The sequence below is a fragment of the Phragmites australis genome, chromosome 14 (assembly GCF_958298935.1).
Source record: "Phragmites australis chromosome 14, lpPhrAust1.1, whole genome shotgun sequence".
Lineage (NCBI taxonomy): Eukaryota > Viridiplantae > Streptophyta > Magnoliopsida > Poales > Poaceae > Phragmites > Phragmites australis.
Window position 1 is genome coordinate 829,987 of NC_084934.1, and position 20,712 is coordinate 850,698.

General features: G+C 47.9%; 2 protein-coding genes across 3 annotated transcripts; both read left to right on the plus strand.

The window, feature by feature from the left end:
• Positions 1–12,112: 12,112 nt before the first annotated feature.
• On the plus strand, positions 12,113–13,017 carry LOC133890033 (uncharacterized). Of its 2 annotated transcripts, XM_062330474.1 has the most exons (2): positions 12,113–12,395; positions 12,483–13,017. In XM_062330474.1, exons 1-2 carry the CDS (start codon positions 12,311–12,313, stop codon positions 12,704–12,706), a joined length of 309 nt encoding a protein of 102 aa, XP_062186458.1. In that variant the 5' UTR covers positions 12,113–12,310; the 3' UTR covers positions 12,707–13,017. The 2 variants fall into 2 exon arrangements, with proteins under 2 accessions (XP_062186458.1, XP_062186457.1); XM_062330473.1 differs by having other exon boundaries at positions 12,114–13,017.
• Positions 13,018–17,603: 4,586 nt separating this feature from the next.
• LOC133890031 (QWRF motif-containing protein 2-like) lies at positions 17,604–20,596 on the plus strand. Its single transcript, XM_062330472.1, has 6 exons — positions 17,604–18,870; positions 19,005–19,124; positions 19,559–19,675; positions 19,756–19,845; positions 20,004–20,111; positions 20,345–20,596. Exons 1-6 carry the CDS (start codon positions 17,614–17,616, stop codon positions 20,411–20,413), a joined length of 1,761 nt encoding a protein of 586 aa, XP_062186456.1. The 5' UTR covers positions 17,604–17,613; the 3' UTR covers positions 20,414–20,596.
• The last annotated feature ends 116 nt before the right edge of the window (positions 20,597–20,712 follow it).

Below are 20,712 nucleotides of genomic sequence, written 5' to 3' on the forward strand. Positions count from 1 at the left end.
GCGGAAGCTGATCCCCTCGAACTCCTTGCGCAACTGCTACGCCTTCGCCTTCCTCATGCGATCGCAGCCGACTCGTATCGACCGGATGGCGTCCCACGCCTCCTTCGCGCTCGGCTTCACCGCAAGGGCGGAGATCAAGTTGGTGGGCACCGCACGGAGGATGGCTTCAAGAACCATCCGGTCTTCCCGTACGTCCATGCCGCCGTGCTCCATCGCCTCCCAGAGTCCACGGACTTGAAGCATGACCTTCAGCATCAAAGACCACTCACCGTAGTTTGTTCGTGTGAGCATGGGGTAGTTCGCCGCTCCTGCGACTTCCCGCACAGTTTGCTGTACGACGATTTCGCGCCGTCCAGCGTCCCGGTGGCGCGAGCGGCATGGAGGCGGGGAAGGAGACGAGCGACGACCACGCCGTGGTGGCATCCTGGAGTGTCCATCGTACGGAGTAGCGGACGATGCCATGGTGTAGGATCTGGCAACAGGCTCTGGTACCAATTGACAGCAATTCCCTTCGCAATGCTCTGAATTTCACACAAACACACAAGAACAAGGATGAACTCTGGACAGTAATTTGTGCTGCGATCAAGCTATAGCTTTTCGGGTTTTCTGCTCTCTTATTTATAGCTAGAAGTTCTAACAATCCAACTGAAAAACAAACGCCACTTCCGCCACGAACTCCTGGCGAGTGGGAGACTGCACTACGCGGACTCGACGCGAACTGGACGTATCTCAGCCCCTACAGACGCGCACGGCCTGCAGAAGTGCAGAACGTGCTCAACTGACCCGGAAAATACGAAGGTAAAGGAGACCAATAGAGACACGGGAGGTTTACCCAACAACACTGGGCTGCTGCTGACAACAGGCTTGTAATTCTAATTTAATTAGCCAATCGCCATGCTAATTTAATTTGATCCTCTCTTTCGATCTGTACTATGTAAAAAGGAAAAAAAAGAGAGACGAAATTCTAATTGTTCGTGGCCCTATGTAAAGATTAGCTGGCAACAGGGTTGTGATTTCTAATTCAGATAAGAAAAATATAATTATGTGTAGGCAGAACGCGGTTTGGTTGACAGTTTTGAAGATCAAGTAGCAGTCGTGCACAACACAGCAGTGAGGCTGGATTGTGAGAGCACCAGAAAACGAAAAGAATAAGATTACAAGAGTACTGAATATAATCCAGGCACAGGCAGGCAGATGGATCCACAGACGAAACCAAAGACTGCTTCTCATAATACTATATTACTAATCCATCCAAGAGAAGCAGATAGTTGTATGCACTAATATATAGTACACAAAAAAAATTGAGAAAAGATTCTTTTTTTAACAAAAAAAGAAGAAGAGAAGTGCGCATCAGACGAGCATTTTCAGTACGCTAATCATGCACGACCCACGAGCAGCAACATCTCTTGCTTACTTGCATGCATAAACAATGATGGTCAGTAAAGAATGTAAACCCCTTCTTCTCTTTCGATCAGACCACCTCAAGAGGTTGACGTCACGGACCTAATGCATCGATGTTTCCATCCACGGCACTGATCATCCAGCGGCTCGATCGATTAGTGGCTAAGAATTGTTGTTCTAGTTTCATTCCAAAAGGGTGAAAAGGTTCGGAGTGGAGTGTGAGTGTGATATTGCTCGATTCGCCAACTGCTTTAGAGGGTGAAATGGCAGCCAAGTGCTTTGAGTGATCAGTGGAGCAGGACAAACTGAACTGCTCGATTTTTTTTTTAATGTGAAGCTTTATTAACTCTTATAGTTACATTAAGATGATACAACTGCACAAAGTTAGTCATCGGCCTCTGCATTTTAATAATGAACATAACAAAACTTAAAAACAAACACAACAAAGTATCTAAGATAAAAGCTACAAAGAACCGAACAAGCTGGCAACAGATCTTCGCAGATATTATGATTAGGCTAGAATCCGCAATCTAGACTATCATCCAATTCGGGTAAAGAGTTATGTAGCCACTCTCCCCAAAAGAGTTCAAGCCGAAGAAACCTGTTCGCGGTCTTCCTGTCACTGTAGTATGACCGCGAATGGAGGCAATGTGTACACATAAAAATAATAAGCAAAGGAGAAAATAATATCCTCTTGTTAAAGATAATTTTATTACTACCTAGTCATACGACTAACAAAATGTGGTCGCCGCCGTCAGTATTTTGGCTTTCAAATTTTTACTAACCCCTGAAGCCAATGCCTAAATATATTCTGTAAAATTTACAGTTGGTAAATATTTGATGTCACCTGAACTATATACCATACACCATCAAAGAAGAGATGCTTAATTCTTTGGCAAAACTGGATTCTACCCTCTAATTTCAGTAAACAAGATGGCGTCTGGTCTAGTCTGATTAGCGCGGCATGACAATGAGTATAAATTTCAGATGCACAACACAGTTCTACTGTTCTAGGATGAGAAGGATCCGACTGAACTGCAGCTTAAAGTCAGTGGTGTCATTGCCAATCACCCAGTCCCAGTGCATGCACATATCATACTAGCAGGCCAAAATCGATCGAAGTTGACATGCACATTAGCTTGAAGAAAAAGAAAAAGGCTATCAGCTCAGCATGTACACATTGCGACTGTGAAAAGTTAAAACTTGAAAGAGACAGCGAGAGATGCGTCGGCCAAGTGGAATGCAACCTACTAAACTTATTCACGGCGCACTCGCACGGAAAGAGGAATAAAACGCAAGGAGTTGTTCTCTCTCCTAGATCAGTACAACAATTTTATTCTGAAGAGGTCATGATCGAGGAATTGTTCTTATCTGAAAGAGCGGCAATACAAAGCTCAGGGCTCTATCGATACAGCATCAGTACCAGAAACTGTAGTAGCAGTATCGACAGCACTGTAACTCACAGTTACCAGGCAAGTTATTATTGTCTGAAGTCTGAACTCACCCGAGGTGTTGACTGTGGAGGGCATCAGAGACGCTACTGTTACCGCGTGATCAGATCGACCGGACATGAATAGGGAGCAGGACCATCGAGGAAGAGCATGTGACACACGAGATGTTTTCATTTTCTATTTGTTTTTGTTTTCCTCATCATTTTGTCTGTATGATCACGTAGACTGCGATGAATCTGATCGATATTATATGATCTGATTGAGCACTAGTTATTTTTACTGGTGTCTCCTTAAATTACACAAACTTGATAGGAGTCTAAAAGATATAGAACAGAGGAATCGAAGCCCATAGGCTAGACTCCACCCTGAGTCTTGCCATCACGCTCCGTGCGTGCGAAGCACTAGTTTATTACTAAGGATAAAACAAAACAAAGGAAAGGCAAGCAAGGAAGGAGAAAAGAAATGGCCATGTGAAACCTGCTGCCTCGTGCATGTACGTTAGGAGCTCTGCAATCTAGTCTAGCTGGATAATCACTTTAGTTAATCAAGCGCTAATCCTGCGCCTCGGGCGGTCGCAGCTAATGTTTTAATGCTTCAGTTTTTTTTTGAAACGAAATATTTTAATGCTTCAGTTGATTAGGACTGATGGGCAATTAAGCTGAAAGTTCTATTTCTCTGGGTAGAGGAATCAAATTCAGGGATAAATAGCTTAGGCTGCTATGGGTCAATTCAAGATTCTTTTGTAAACGATGCAGTGGTGAGTTCCCATATAGGTACGGCTCTGAAAATTGCAGCCGTCGATTGTTATTTTCTCTTAAAGAAAACAATTACTTTTCTTTTGTTGAAAATTGTCTACATCAGTTTGTGATTTGCTTTTATCTGATGATACAGTAAGGAGTTCGCATGAGACAATGCTTTTTTAGGATTACAATATATAGTATCTTCAATTATATCGTCGCCAGAAATTGAACTTAGATAGTCTCTGTCATGCTGCATTGCTTTGTCGCCACACATATACATACATACATACACACATATATAGAGAGAGAGGAGCCTTAAAAAATAAACGAAATCATTTTTTGACTCGCAAGTGATGTGCATTCATCCACCGTCCATGGTGTGTGTAACTGTCAAGCTGAAAATACAAAAAGCCATCCTGACTTTCAGAGTCAAATAAAACAATGGAGTAATAATTTGGTTAGAGAGAAGAAATTGATCAAAAATCAAAACTAGATTTGTCTTGGCGCAAGACGGAACATCTTCCACAAATATGTGCGGCGAGAGCCTCCTGTAAAGAGAAGACTCAAGCTTACAGAACATGTCGAAAGACAGGATAACACTAAATGTATTGATTGTAAAAAAAATATCCCCCCTTTAGCCTGATAGCCATGGCCGGGTATTTATAGTGTTATCTAAGGTGTGTAATACAAGATGTTACTATGTAACAAGGACTTAGGACTAGGCAGGTTATATGACCCGGGACTAGGTAAAATACTTTTAACTTTGATCAGAAGATATTATCTACTATGGCAGGATAAGGACATCAAGTGGCGGTAGACTTGATCGGTCGCCGAATGCGGCGCCGACCCTATCCTGTGTGTCAGATTGGCTGTCGAGATGACCGGCATTTAATACCAGTTACTTCGTAGCAGGCGAACGACGATCAGCGGACTCCCTTTGGCTGATCTTCATGGGGACTTGATGACTCCCCTTCCTCCCATGCTTCGAGGGCAGGCAGGCTTCAGGGTCCGTAGGCTCCGGGGTAACTCCAGAGCCTAAGAGCTCCAGGGGCCTCGTAGGTCTGGGGCCCATGAGCTAACACCAGCGAAGGGTGTAGTACTGAGCTAATTGTCAATTGTGGCACAATGCCATACTATCACAGATTTTAGGGTGTCCACCACTTGTACTGCAATCAAGTGTCGACCACTTCATGCCAGACCAATTACAATGAGTGTTCTCCTCTTGTTGAGATTCTCTGCGGAGGCCAACTGCTTTCCCTGTCCTGAGAGGTAGTGACCTAAGGAGCCTCATGGTCTCTGGAAGCTTGAGTCTTGGCAGAGAGTCCGGAGCCCTAGGGCTTCAGAAGAGCGCCTAATAGTGAGTCCCTAGTAATGCTCGTGGGCTGGGGTATTTTCCCCAATAGTACCCCCTCATCTGCTGGTCCAAGGTTCGGAGGAGTGGGCAGATATAGAAGGAGCTAGCTCCAGCCCAGCCTCATGGTCAAGATATCATAAACAACCTCTCGCCGTTGAAGGGCCTCCCTGTGATGACCGCAAGCGATGGTGACGATGTTTGATGGAGATGGTGTGATTCGGAGGAAGTTGTGTGGTCCAGAATCCAATGACGAGAGTAGGAGATATTGATTTGGTTTTATCTGAAGATTGGCGGAGGCGATGCAGGCCAAAGCCCGCGCGGGGATCACCTGAGGTTGAGCCGATGTCTAAGCCAAGGGTTGTAGGGGTTTGCTAGGATCTCTGTGCACCGGAGCCTATGCTGAGGTTGGAGGTGTAAGGGTGTTGGAATTGAAGGACGCAGAGGTTTGAACAGAGGTAATGCACTCCGGAGCTCATGCTGAGGCCGAAGGCATAGAGGCGTTGGAGCCGAAGGACGTCGAGGTCTGAACAGAAGTAATGCACTTCGAGCTCGTTCTGAGGCTGGTGGCGTAGAGGTGGTTGAGCCGAAGGACGTTGAGGTCTGAACAGAAGTAATGCACTTCGAGCTCGTTCTGAGGCTGGTGGCGTAGAGGTGGTTGAGCCGAAGGACGTCGAGGTCTGAACGGAGGTAATGCGCTTCGGAGCTCATGCTGAGGCTGGAGGCGTAGAGGTGTTGGAGCCGAAGGATGTCGAGGTCTGAACAGAGGTAATACGCTCTGGAGCCTATGCTGAGGCCGGAGTTGTTGGGGCCTAAAGTCATTTGAAGCCTTGTGGCGGCCAGAGCAAGCTCTTCAACTTCTCTGATGGCGAGCCTTTTTGCCATTCGAGCTGTCATAATGGAGATTGTATGTAGAGGCAAGATATTCTCCTCATTTTTTTGGCACAAGCGCTTAATGACGCGTGGTAACATCAGTGCATCTGACGGGATAATGCACCGGTTCTCCTAGGGTTTTGTGTCGATTGCCTTTGCATGCGCTGAAAGGGATTCAAATAATAAATGCGATATGATGTGTATGCAAAAAACTAGGGCGTTGTCGCAGGGAGTTGCCGCGTGTGCGTGGTTTTGACCGGGATGTGGCCACGACCTCTAGGGAGTTGCCACATGTGCGTGGTTTTGACCGGGATGTGGCCACGACCTCTTAGGATAATAATTGGAAAGGCTACATGACAGTACTGTGGTGGTTTCATTTCCTTCCCTAGGAGTGTGCAAACAATTTGCCTGGAAAATATGGGGTATACTCAGTTGATCCTTCATTGTTGTGTAAGGGAGCGACTCTTCTTTGGCTTGATCATGGTGTCCTCCTCCCCCTCATCGTCAGAGATGTCAATGATTTTGACTGTCTTGACTGGGGCAAAGTCACCTGGTGCCGGCACTAGTTTCACCTACCGTGGTGCCTCTGAGGGCGAGTGGCCCCGCGGGCATATTTGCAAGATTGGAGTTGGCCACCATCGTGCTTCCATCCTTGCAGAGAGAGCCACCCCCTGCCACTCCGTCTTGATCTCTAGTCCGATTGATCTCTCTAGTTGAGATTATCAATATCTCTGACGATGAAGAGGAGGTTAGCTGAGATCTATTAGAGAAGAAGATCGACGAGGAAGAGAAGGCGGAAGCGAAGAAGGAGGCATCCCAAGCGGAGAAGAAGAAGGCTAAGGAGGAGGGAGAGAAGGTCGTGGAGGAGTTTTCTTTGTCCTCATCCTCTGATATTGTGGGGGCTGGCTACTGCATCAGTCGCTGCAGTGGTAGGCCGCAGATGAAGTGCATACACTGCCTCATACGCTGCTATTAGGGCTTGTAGTTTACTTCCCCATCATTTGTCAGTGCTTTTGGTCCCGAGTAGTCTAGATACCAGGAACTCGGAAAGGCATGTAAGCATCTTTTTAGATGTGAAATTTATTAATATAACTAAGTCCTTGTGTCCGCTTAGTGTTATTTCTTTTTGTGTGTGCACCTAAGCTCCAGTGCCTTACCTTTTTCGCCCCCCCCCTCGCACGTAGTGGTTGTTAGCGACCAAAGAGTGCGATTGTGTTTTAGGGGCAACTGGAGCGACGAAGTTTTACACAGGTTTATGCCTTAACGCAACCACGGTAGGTGTCATTGACGTGCAGAGGGTTTGGACCCTGATGCCTTTGGCATGGGATAGTGACCTCGACATCCCTGGCGGAGGAGGTGTAGCCGATAGTGTGGCCATGAGGTGACTTATTTGACGGAGGCGAGGCTTTTGGAGCCTAGTGGTGGTGGATGGAGGCGAAGTCGACAAATTAAGATCGATGGAGACAGCTTGCGACCCCCTCAACACTGGCCGCCGCTAGGCTCCAGCATAATACGAACATTCTTCTATCCGATGTTGGTATAAACTCCTCTCCAATTTTTTTTTCAGATTTCTGACTCAAAGCAATCTATCCGAAGTCTGATGCCGAGGCTCCAAAGGCCCGCGACCCTCTAGGCCCTTAGACGTAGCGAGGCTCTGGAGACAGGGCCACCGGAGAACAACGACAGTTGCCAGAGGTAAAGCTGATGGCTAGGCCGAGGGAGGCAATCCGTGACCCCTTCGGCCCTTAGCCGTGGCGAGGCTTCAGGGACAGGGCCATTCGGAGCCCAGCGACAGTCTCCGATGGTGAAGACGTAGGCTGAAGGAGGCAGTCCATGACCTCCTTGGCCCTTAGCTATGGCGAGGCTCCAGAGGCAAGACCATTTAGAGCCCAATGACAGTCGTCGGAGGTGAAGCCAATGGCTAGACTAAGGGAGGCAGTCCGCAACCCCCTCAGCCCTTAGCCATGGTGAGGCTTCAGAGACTGGGCCATTTAAAGCCCAACGACAGTTGTCGGAGGTGAAGCTGATGGCTAGGCCGAGGAAGGCAGTCCACGGCCCCCACGACCCTTAGCCATGGCGAGGTTCTAGTGGTAGGATCATCTGGAGCCCAGCGAGGGTCGCTGGAGGTGAAGTTGATGGCTAGGCCGACAGAGGCAGTCTGCGACCTCCTCAGCCCTTAGCCGTGGCGAGGCTCTAGAGGCATGACCATCCGAACCCAGCAACGGTTGCCAGAGGTGAAGCCAATGGCTAGGCCGATGGAGGCAGTCAGCGACCTCCTTGGCCCTTAGCCGTGGCGAGGCTCCAGATGCAGGCCATCCGGAGCCCAACGACAGTTGTTGGAGGTGAAGCCGATGGCTAGGTCTAGGGAGGTAGTCCGTGACCCCTTGGGCCCTTAACCGTGGTGAGGCTCTGGAGGCAAGGCCATCCAGAGCCCAGTGATGGTCGCTGGAGGTGAAGTCGATGGCTAGGCCGAGGGAGGCAGTCCAAGACCCCCTCGACCCTCAGCCATGGCGAGGCTCTGGAGGCAGGGCCATCTGGAGCCCAGCGACGGTCGCTGGAAGTGAAGCCGATGGTTAGAGTGAGGGAGGCAGTCCACCACCCCTTTGGCCCTTAGCCGTGGCGAGGATCATAGGTTTCTTTGTACCTCTACGATATCGGGGCTTACACCTACGACCTATTGGAGGGTTTTCAGTACCACTACGACATTGGGGCTTTTGCCTACGACCTGCTGGAGGGTTTCCAGTACCTCTATGGCATCGGGACTTTCGCCTAAAACCTATCGGAAGGTTTTCAGTACATCTACGGCATTGGGGCATTCGCTACGACCTACCGGAGGGTTTCCAGTACCTCTACGGCATCGAGTTTTTTTGCCTACGACCTACTGGTGGGTTTCCAGTACCTCTGCAACATCGGGGTTTTTACCTATGATCTCCTGGAGGCTTTTTTACCTCTACAGCATCGGGGCTTTCGCCTACGACATGTCAAAGGATTTTCAATACCTCTACGGCATCAGGACTTTCGCGTACAACCTACCAGAGGGTTTTAGTAGCTCTAAGGCATCGGGGCTTTCACCTACGATCTGACGAAGGGTTTCCAGTACCTTTATAGCATCAGAGCTTTTGCCCATGACCTTCCGGAGGATTTCTTTATACCTCTACGACATCAGAGCTTTCGCCTACGGCCTGTCGGAGGGTTTTCAGTACCTCTACGGTATCAGAGCTTTTGCCTATGACCTGCTGGAGAGATTTCATTATCTCTACGACATCAGAGCTTTTGCCTACGACCTGCCGAAGGGTTTTTAGTACCTCTACAACATTGATGCTTTCGCATATGACATGTCAGAGGGTTTCTTTAAGGTTTTTAAGGCATCTCTGCTCGCATAGGTCTTTTGAGATGTTTCCGCCACCGAGGCTAAGCCACCTATGGAGAGGTTCTTAAAGATCTCTCCGCCACCAAGGCTAAGCCGTTGGTAGGGAGGTTTTTCAAGATCTTTCTGTCACTGAGGCTAAGCCATTGGTGGGGAGGATTTAAAAGATCTCTCCGCCATCGCGATTGAGCCATTGGTGGGGAGGTTTCTCAAGATGTCTCCGCCACTGAGGCTAAGTCAGGGATAGGGAGATTTTTTTTAAGACATCTTCACCACCGAGATTTGCACTATCGGTGGGGAGGTTTTTGTAAGGCCTCTCCACCATCGATGTTATGCCATAGGTGGGGAGGCTTTTTGTAAGACATCTCCACCACCGAGGTTTGTGCCATTGGTGGGGGAGTATTTGTAAGGCATCTCCACAACCGAGCTTGTGCCATTGGTGGGGCGGTTTTTTTGTAAGACATCTCCACCACCAAGGTTTGTTCCATCGGTGGGGAGGTTTTTGCAAGGTATCCGTGCACTATTTGAGTAAAGGTATGACTTAAATTTTGACTGCAGATATAACTTAGGTTTTACTACCTACTATTGAACAGGGATATAACTTAAGTTGTACGATATACTGTTCCTACCTAGTCATCATCTATCATTGGAACTTCCAACAGATAGACTAGCTACTTTCAATGTATGCTGACCCTACTGAAAAAACAACCAGCCAGACAAGCTATTGCTAGGTGGTCATAGACGAGCGTACCTTTGCCAAAATGGGGTCTCCATAGTATGGTTGAAGGCTAGAAAAACTTCACGGCCTAAAGGCGAAGGAAGAGTTGGCTCCTCCGACCTGGGTTGTCTGGCAAAGGGTCTGAGCTACGTGGGCATCCGGAGCATCCAAAGCCAAGTCGGGGGCCCTAACTGCTCCGGAGGCTCAGGATGGGGCCTCACATTGGAGGCCTTCCTGTGCATGATGGTTAGGGTTATTTGTTTGACTCAATCCTCGCCGTGGGGTACTACACCATTGGTGGCTGAGTCGGAGGTGGCCTAACGGTCTGAAGGGGGCTTGGCAAGGCCCTGTTGCCTACCTGGTGCTCCACTACAGGCTTACGGCCCCTAGGTCGCCTGTCGCCGGCCTTTTCCCTCGCCAGGCGCCCTATCTGCCTTCCGAGGTAATCCTCCCAGAAGTTTATGAGAGTTCGGTAGCCATCTGTATTGTGGCCATGTCCGGCCTTGTGCAGGATGCATTGGTACCCTTCCGGTGGTGTCGGAGTCGATGGTCAACGATGAGGGCGACGTCAAAATCTGCACGCACCAGAACCTATAGTCTCCCTGAACCCCCCCCCCTCGCCAGGGGAGGCCGAGGGGGCTGCCAGGCAACAAAGCCTTCGGAGGACGCTGGCTTGACGAAGGTGCTTTGGACATCATCACAGGAGGTCTCTAGGGGCTGGGCCCAGGCATGTGTGCCCCTGGGCTTGAGCACCCAGAACCACTAGAGGGCAGCTTGTTTGGCTGCGGCTTCTGATGTAACCTTCTGGGGTGCGACGAGGTCCTTGTTGTGCCATTGTTGTAAGGCCTTTGTGCCGGTTTGGGCCTCCATGCTGACCCAAGCTATTGGGTCGGTGGTGGCTGAGGGGCCATCGTTCCACATAGCTGCAGAGCTGGCAGGTGCACATAGTGTGCCTAGTTGCGGCTCTCATGCATGCTTTTGCATGGGTGCGGCGATGAGAATGACTACTTGGGCTAGCACCTTGGTGATCTTTTAGTGGTGTCCTACCTCTCTAGTACATCTGTGTTCCCTCTCTATGGATGACGCATTGCTGGCGGAAGACGAAACATCTTCCGCAAACAAGGTGCGGCGAGAGCCTCCTCTAGAAAGGAGACTCAAACTTGGAGAAGACATCGAGAGACAGGATAACACCAAATATATTGATCCTAAAAAGGTGTCCTTCCTTTGGCCTAATAGCCATGGCCAAGTATTTATTGTGCTATCTGAGGCGTGGCATACAAGTTGTTATGATAACAAGGACTTAGAACCGACCGAGTTATATGGACCGCACATAGGTAAAATACTTTTAACCCTACCCAGAAGATATTATCTACTATAACAGGGTAAGGACATCAAGTGGCGGTAGACTTGGTCGGTCGTCAAATGCGGCGCCGACCTTATCCTTTGTGTCAGATTGACTGCCGAGGTGACCAACATTTAATGCTGGTTACTTCGTAGCAGTCAAATGGCGATCGGTGGACTCCATTTGGCTGATATTCATAGGGACTTGATGACCCCCTTCCTCCCACGCTTCGAGGGTAGGCAAGCTCCAGAGTTCGCAGGCTCCGGGGGCCTCGTAGGTCTGGGGCCCATGAGCTAACGCCAGCAAAGGGCACGATACTGAGCCGATTATCAATTGTGACACGACATCGTACTGTCACAGATGTCATGGTGTCCACCACCTGTACTGCAATCAACTGCCGGCCACTTCATGCTAGACCAATTGCAGTGAGTGTTCTCCTTTTGTTGAGATTCTCTGCGGAGGTCAGCTGCTGCCCCGTTCTGAGAGGCAGTGGCCTAATGAGTCTCATGGCTTCTGGAAGCCTGAATCATGGAAAAGAGTCTGAAGCTATAGTAACTCCCTAGTAATGCTCATGGGCTGGAGCATTTCACTAGCAATTTGGACCCTAGAGGAGAGGAGGAAAAGAAAAAAAATACAAAGAAAGAATGTCTTAAAAATAGACGCAGATCACTGTCGAATCAACGCGGCTGTCAGTTTGTCACCTTGTGGAGCGACGGCGTGCGGCGGGAAGCCGCGAGGAAGCAAGCCGAGCATCCACGTGCGCGCTCGTCATTCCCCGCCGCGTCCACATCGGATGGGGTGCCGTCGGCTTCCCTCTACATCGCACGCGCCATTTCCATTTCACCTATAAATAAACGTAAGCTCGATCAATGGCGTCACATCCCGATAGACAGAGGCAGAGCTAGCCGGCCTCTCCGCGTGGTGATCAGCTCAGCCGGTGAGGATCAAGAGGCAGGCAACGCAAAGATAACCAGCTTCGGCGAGGTCGAGGCATCGAGCAGAGGAGCGGAGAGAAGAGCAGAGTAGAAACCTACGTGCTCCAATCCAGCAGCAGTCCAAGAGGATATATGTCGTGCCTGGGCCGCGCGGCGGTGCCGGTGAAGCGGGTCTGGCGCGGTCTCAGCGCGCGCCTCGGCCTCCGGCGGACCACCGGTGAGTTGTCTACCTACGTGCCGATGGATCGGGGATCAGACGACCGGTCGGATGCTGAGGATGACATGGACGTCGGCGTGCTCGCAGGGCTGGGCAGGCTGCGGAAGGAGGTGCGGACGTGCGAGTACCGCGACGTGCACGTCATGTGGGAGATGCTCAGCAAGAGTAACACCACCGGCGGCACCACTAGGGGTGGAGGAGACATGCCCGACGACGACGCCGCCGGGAAGGGCGCGGCGGCGACGAGGCGGACGAGGAGGGGGAGGAGGCTCGTCGTGTCTCCTACTGCTGCGCGCTCTGAGCTGAGCTGAGCTGAGCTGAGCTGAGCAGAGCAGAGCAGAGCCATTCAGAGACGGACAGAGAGGGATCCTCTTCTTGTGCGTTCTTGATTGGAACAGGGAGTTCATCGATCAATTAAGCTTTGGCAGAAGAGGGTCTTGTTTGTTTGGAACGGAGGAATTTCACAGTTGGATTCCAAAAATCCCGCGTTCCGAATGGGTATCATTCCAGGGTTGTGTATATACAGGCTGCTGTGATTTTGATCCAATTTTGTTTGTGTCTTCGGTTGTCCGCTTGTTCATTCGAGCTGTGGTTCCATCAGAAATCTTTTGCTGTCATTCCATATCTCTACGTGTTCTTGTGAATCAGCTTCAGTTTTCTGTGATTAAAAAACCGAACAAATCACAATGAAATGGGCATAAGCTTCATTTGTGTGACAGAAATGAAACGAGAACTCGATCAAAATTCAGCTTCATTTGCGTGACAGAAATGAAATGCGAACTCGATCAAAGTTCAGAGTTTGGACTGGCGAGCTAGTGTGTTTGTAAGCCTGATGGAAATGGATCAAAATCCAGTAGTGCTGTTCAAGCTGTTGACAGGGATTTTAATTTTTGACATTCATGGAGAACTCTAGAGCTGGCCGTCAGAAGAACAAAAGAAAATTGCATCTGTTGTCACGTCACAAATTCAAACCCGTATTATTCTAAGCATTTGACGAAGACGGATTGGGAGGCGATTTCTGATGGAATTACGCTGAACCTAGACTAAGAAACAAGGTCCAATACTCTGATAAATGTTCTGGAATATTCATCCAATAAATGCCTTGCTTTTTTTTTTTCCTTCCTCGTTCATGCTGTGTTAGTACAGCTCCAGCGTTTTGCAAATGTGACTGATGGCACACCCATCTTTGTTAGATAAAAGAAGCAATATCTTTATTCCGGTCTCGTATGCACTCACACTACTACAGAACATCAAATATATAATGCTCCATCAATTTCGGTTCAACAGTAACCGCTACTGAAAACATATCAATGCCGGTTCTAAAACTCCAGCACGTGAACAACGACTAAAGAGCTAAGAACCGGCACTGATAGTGACTATCAGTGCCAGTTCCACATACCAACCGGTATTGATACTTGTTACAATATAAAAGCCCACCTTCTTCCCCAGCTCGACCAGAATAGAGCTGTCGCAAGCCCAAGCAAACAGCACCGGCCACCAATTTTTTACCGTCTTGCGGTCAGAGGATTCAAGATTTAGAGGAGTTAGCTGCTCTAAGGTCAGTGAGATGATCTATATTTCATTTTCAGATAGCTTTACTTGGCAGATTGCTCTAGGTCGAGAAATATTCGAGGCCAGATATAAGGATCGAGATTTTCTCCATAAGGATAACACTATTTTTATATTATTTGAGGAAATATATCAAGTGTACCAGTAAGATGCTTTCGACATGTCTATTTTGAGTTATTGAACTTTGTAAGTGTCGTATACGTATAATTCGCAGTAAATATTTCTATACCATTAGATTGGATGTCTTAACTCATTCCTTGTGTAGAATGAAGGTATAAAGATGCAAAACGGACGACATCCAACATATGAGATTCATCGACCCACATCATGTAAACCCTATAATGATCGAATTCGATAAAAAAAAACTGAGGACTATGCATTAAAGTGTATTCTAGAGCTACAATTGAAGAAATACATACTTTTACCCTACCACTTTGGGTATGTGTTTCACTTCATAAATGTTCTACTCTTTTTTAGCAATGCATTGTTAGAAATTAGGACCAACTAACCTATAATGATCTATGTGCAGTTATCACTGGATCTTCCTTGTCATCCAGCTAGACATTAGCAAGATTGTTGTCTACGACTCACAATTCAAAAGATACCTACTAACCCGTAATTGACTTGCTATAAAGGTAAAACCCGATAATTTTGTTATTACTCTTGTAATATTTGATTTGATTGAATCTAAGTTTACTTACGGTAATAATTGTACACATGCAGAGTGTATCTACGATATATCAAGAAGAGTGTTAGACACCAGCTATTCATAAAAGAATAGATAGTTTGATATGACTTTCCTTGTAGGAAACATGGCCTAAGTAATAATTTATGTGGTTTTGATGTAATGAAATTCATACACAGATTCAATGGAGACGCGTCGCTCCTAATGACCGATGTTGAGGTAGGTGCCATATATATTAATGACTAATTTTTAGGTTTGATACGTGTTCAGAAGGATTCATTTATTCAATTCTTGAAATTGCGGCTCCTCAAGCTGTTCAAAAATCGTCTCATGCCTATTAAAATCAACACACTTCAAGAATAACTCGTCAGGTTCATCGATGACCAAATCATTAGTCCAATCGGTGAGTTCCATGAAATTGACTCTTCTCTATCATTATCTTCATCCAATAAGAAAGGACAAAATTCAGACTCTTAGATTAATAAGAAACTTTAAACTCTTTATCGTTGTTGTAATGAAACTTAATATGTATACGGTGTATATATACTGTGACAAGACATTATCTTTTATGACTTAAATTTATATGTACTTATGTACTATTGGCGGCAAGACCAAAATTTAAAAATGCGCACGATATTGACGGCAACCGCCAGATTTTAAATAGGGTGAGAAACACCTATCAGTGTCGGTTGTTAATACAAACTAGCAATGATAGGTGTACTGTCAGTGTTGGTGGGATCTACGAATCAACACTGATAGTGATTATCAATGTCGATTTCATACCCAACACAGTCGATTAATCAGTGGAGGGACGACTTTTAAACTATCACTGATGAAAGTTTCTACAGTAATATCAACTATTTATTATTACATAGTTCAGCCATAGGATGTAAACGAAGTGTCAATAAACAGCACAAATTTATTAAAGCAAACATGAGGGGAAGAAACTCAAGCGCGAAACCATCCGCCGGATAAACAAAACGAGTCTGACAAACTGTGGAAGCGAAACAGCATAAGGCCATAAGCAGCCTAGCTCGGGTGAGGGAGGGAAGAAGAGATCGAGTCAGTAGTACTCTAGGCCTATACTGTACTTCTTCTGTGTACGCATGCCATGTTACAGCAAAATCTTATCGATTGTAATGAAAGAGCGTACTACACACAACACATGCCACATGCATCGATCACACGATGTGCTGTGACTTGTATATATTATTATACATAAAATCTGACCGGACCGGAGAAATGGATATCCATCAGCTTTAATTTGCCTCCGACCGACGACTAATTACTAGGACAGTAGTACTACACATGCATGCATGCACGTATACGTACATTCCGTAACGTTGGATATGCATGAGGTCCTCGTGAAATAACGTCGTCGTACGTACGTGTTGTATAGAATCGTATCCATTGGGAGGACTACGGGAGCGATCGAGTAGATAGATACTCCATCCATCTGTACGTACGCTTGACCGGGAAAAATAAAGTTTCTCTCTCTCTCTCTCTCTCTATAGCTTCTGTGCCATGGGGAGCACCATACATGGAGCTGTGGCCACCGACCCCAGTCCCCAACGCCCAAATCCGACGTGAAAATATATGGGTTCTCGTCGGAGTCCAGATCTGCTGCCGCCGCACCCGGCCGGAGCTGCACCGTTGTCCGTCTCGGGCGCGCCGTCGCCTCCCGAGCGGCCTCCCGTAGCGTCGCCTCGATCGTGTATGCCGGGAGGGCGACGTGGCGGCCGATATATATACGCCCGTCGGCTGTGTGTATTGGCATGGACGATTGAGGTCCGTACCAAAACCATACCATACCATACCAAGGGAGGTCGTCGTTCGTTGTTCACGGCAAATGCACGCAGGCCTGGTCCTGATATTTCGGTGGTCCGGGACGAGATTAAAAATAGGTTTTATTATTAAATATAAATCATCTAGATCTAATTTTTTTCAGTTTGCTTTTGGACCGATATACACAGTATACATATACATATGGAGCCTTTAAATTTTGGGGGCTCGGGGCGGTCGCACCGCTCGACCCCCCTCCGGACCGGCCTGAATGCACGACCTACCGAACACATGACTTTGCGTGTTTTAATGGATGAGAACTGACTAACACATGACTATACCTAAGGGGCTGACCTCACTGTCTAAGGACGCAGAGCATGAGTGACCCCACCCCTGCAGCCTTCTAGGTGCATACCTCTCGGTGGTGGATCAGTGTCAGAGCGTTGGGTAGGTATTCAATTAGATTTTTTTTCGTTTTTCTTTAGACAAATCATGAGCTAGATCACATATTAAATCAAACTTAGATTAGATCACATGATAGTCCCAGACCCACTTAAACCATCCTTTAGGTCCGCCAGTAGTGGTTGGATCATGATCCAATGATCAATAATATCCGTCGATCGAGAAAATTGTTATTTTTAGAGCGTTACTAACTCCTTTAGGTTAGTAGCGTATATCTCTACTATATAAAACACAAGTTATTTTACGCGTCATCTCTTTCTTTCCTCTCCTACTGTCTAATAAAACCCTAAAAATTAAATAATTTATCTATTTTTGTTATTCACGCTTGTCCTGCAGCCTCTATGCCTGTTACCAGCTACAGATATGAAAACTATTTTTCTAATAAAAATAAATATAGAAATTAGAAAGAAAATTAACGGATAATCTTCTCTCCTTTTTTGGTCCTATCTGCAATCAAACTATAGTATCGTTTCTAACGTATTCGACACTCTCACACTATATTTACATCTTTATACCTTGAGTGCGGAGCAGTGATAGATGAAAATGTAGTAAACTCATAGCGGGAAGCACAGCACAGCACAAATAGTAGTAGTTAACCTATAGAAAAGCAAGACAAGGTACCTAGCCATTGACGCCCGTTGGTTTCGGTTCCACTCGCGCGCACGCATACCATCCATCTCACCATCGCCCAGCCCACCTCCCGCCCAATAGCTAGCTAGAATGGCATCTACAATGCTCGACGCCGCCGTCTCCGCGCCTCGGCCGGACCTGACCGGGCGCCGCCGTCGCTCTGACGCGCTCTCCAACGCCAATGCCGGCTCGGTCGCCGCCGCGATCTCTAATGCCAATGCTAATGCCGGCGCCGCGGCGCCCAAGTCCAAGGCCAAGACCGTCGCCTCCCGCTACCTCGCCCCCTCTTCGAAACCCACTTCCATCTCCAGCGCTGTCCGCTCCTCCTCCGCGACGCCCCCTGCCCCGAGGCGGCCCACGTCCACCGAACGGTCGCGTCAAGTGCTGCCCAACGCCGTCACCGCCGGCGCCGCGGCTTCCAGTGGGAGCGCGACCACGACAACGAGAACGCTCGCGGTCGCGTTCCAGAGCCCGACCTACTCCTTGGACACCAGCAGGGTGAGGTCCGTGTCGCCTGCTGCGGTGGCCGCGATCACGCCAGAGAAGAGGAGGTCCAGTACTGCAGGCACAGATGTACGGGGCAAGGTGTCAGACGGAGGCCAAAACACATACCGGTGGCCAGCGTCGGCGACCGCGGCGCCGTGCGCGTACGACGGCCGCGCGCTCGCCAAGAGCCTCAAGTACTCTGCTCTGAACAAGAAGGCGATAGCCGCCATGCGGTCGAGGGCGTTCGACGGGACGCCGCGGCGCGCGTCTGTGGACGGCGCGAACGAGTACCTGCAGGCGCTATCCTCCGAGACCGACAGCGCGTCGTCCGGCGGTTCGCGGGACGGCGGCGCCGACAAACCTGGCACCGCCTCCGGACCGCGCCCGTCTCCGAGGAGCATCATCAGCTCCTCCGCGAGGTTCTCGCGGGACGCCGTGGGGACCCGCTCCGACCGGTTCGCCTACCCGGCCACGCCGTTCTCGTCACGCACCTCTGCCGTCGCCTCGCCTGCTCCAATGAAGAAGAGGTCACTGTTCAACGGCTTGCTGTCCTCGCCGTTTAGCAGGCCGTCTCTTAAACTGCCGTCGCCAAGCAAGCCGGTGGCCAGCTCGTTCGGCAGGACAGCGAGCCCGTCAAAGGCGCGGGGCTCCACGGAGACGTCCGGCTCTGCTGGGAAGCTGCAGGGCAAGGCTTCTTCTACAAATTGCGTCTTGAACGGCGACACGAAGGTGAAGCCTTCTGGGGTGGCCAAGGCCGAGGAGGAGCACCAGCTGAGACTACTCTACACCAGGCATTTGCAGTGGCGGCTCGCCAATGCGCAGGCTGGAGCTGCGCTTTCTTCGCAGACGATGGCTGCAGAGGTGAGTGACTCCATGAGCGTCTCTGTTCTTGGACAAAATTTGATCAATGTATCAGCTGTTTCACATACTTGCTGAAGGATGTTGCTGCTTTCCTTCAGAAAAATACAGCTAATCCTTCTTCTTTTTCATGGCAGAAAACCATCTGTGGTGCATGGATTGCTATCCTGAGGATGCGCAAATCGGTCGCCATTAGAAAGTTGCAGCTGCAGTTGCGTCTAAACAACTGCAAGCTCATGGCAGTTATGAGAGGACAAGTAAGAACATTTCTGATTACTCATAAAATTCTAGGATAATGCATTTTTTTGACAGTTGGGCGTGGTCAAGGCTGTCTATTTCAGGAGGTACACTAGGTCACTTGGATACACATTTCCTGACTGTCCAAATGATCATCAAATGGATCTTTAATACACCTTGTTGTAAAATAGTAAAACAGATGAGCCCAGATCACAGCTAATATGGACTTCTGGAATTGTACTAGCTTGCAAAACTGAATGGTCATGATTTGGCTCATAAAAGACACTTAGACCGGCTATAATGCTAACTTAAAAGTCTAAAGCTAGTACACCCCCTGTTTGCTCATCCCTTCTCCTCTGGGCTTGCATGAGTAACTAATTACTGGTTTGTGACCTTAAATTCATTTTTTCAAGTACACATTTTTGACAAAATCTGATAAACTTACAACATGCAGGTGAAATACCTGGAAGAATGGTCCTCATTGGAGAGGGAGTATGCTAATTCTTTATCAGGAACAACACAGGCTCTGAATGCTACCATTCTGCGCCTTCCCGTCACTGATGGAGCAATGGTTAGAAATATAATGGAACACCAAAACACTTTCCCGTGTTACTTTCCAGTTGGATCTCATTCCAGCTTTGTATTTTGTAGGCAGATATCCAAGCTGTTAAAAATGCTGTTGCCTCTGCAGTTCATGTCATGCAGACCATAGGAAACTCCACAAGCACTCAAGTATCTAAGGTGCTGCTTTTATGTAGGATTTTTTTCCTTGTTAGCTTTGTTGGAATCATATACCAGTTACACAATAATATCAGTATCTAAGTAAGTGATGAGATGCAGTAACGAACCGCAATATATGCTGCTGTTTTTGGCCTGAAATTGTCTACCATTTTCTGCAGTTAGCCCGGACAAATGTCTTGGTGTCTCAGCTCGCCGGAGTTACCATCCAAGAACTCGTTCTGATGGCGCAGTGCAGAGAGTTGCTGTCCACACTAGCATCAATGCACGTAAGTCATGTATTCTTGTTCCCTTTTTCTCTTTTTTGGTTGTGTACATTACAGCTATGCAAAAACCAGGAGTAAACTATTATACGTTTATATCACCTTAATGTAACGATGAGAGTAAAAAAAGCTTCCATTATCCAAAAAAATCAATGAACGTAAGTAGGTCTGATCAGTGTGGTAGGCAAGGCATCGTTGATGTTCTAAGTGTTGTCTCCGATTCATTGTTGCTGAAACAGGTGAAGTGCAGCAGCCTACAAGGGCAGAGGATACAGCTGAACCAAACAAGGCTTAGGCGTTTTCAGTAGAATCTTCAGGGCTTCAGGCTGCTCTCTCCAGTCTCCAACTGAAGAAGAATGTAGCTGCGATCGGTAAAGATGACAGTTTGCCAAGTTCAGTAGTAGCAGTTAGGGATACAAGGAAGACAAGAGTTATGTATTGTTCATGTGGGTCAACTGGCCAAGGGATTATATTGAATACAATCACACATACATGATTATAGACGAGTCTAAACCAAAGGTGACTAGCTGCTGGCACATCTAGAACTAATTGGGTACTGACACATTTAAACCCTTATTATCAGGAGTGATCAAAATCTTGTGAAGAA

Bases quoted from the DNA above. Each gene is read 5' to 3' on its own strand.
- LOC133890033 (XM_062330473.1), top strand. From the start codon at position 12,311: ATGTCGTGCCTGGGCCGCGCGGCGGTGCCGGTGAAGCGGGTCTGGCGC.
- LOC133890031 (XM_062330472.1), top strand. From the start codon at position 17,614: ATGGCATCTACAATGCTCGACGCCGCCGTCTCCGCGCCTCGGCCGGAC. The intron at 18,871-19,004 runs GTGAGTGACTCC...TTTTCATGGCAG, and splicing joins CGCAGACGATGGCTGCAGAG to AAAACCATCTGTGGTGCATG. The intron at 20,112-20,344 runs GTAAGTCATGTA...TTGCTGAAACAG, and splicing joins CCACACTAGCATCAATGCAC to GTGAAGTGCAGCAGCCTACA.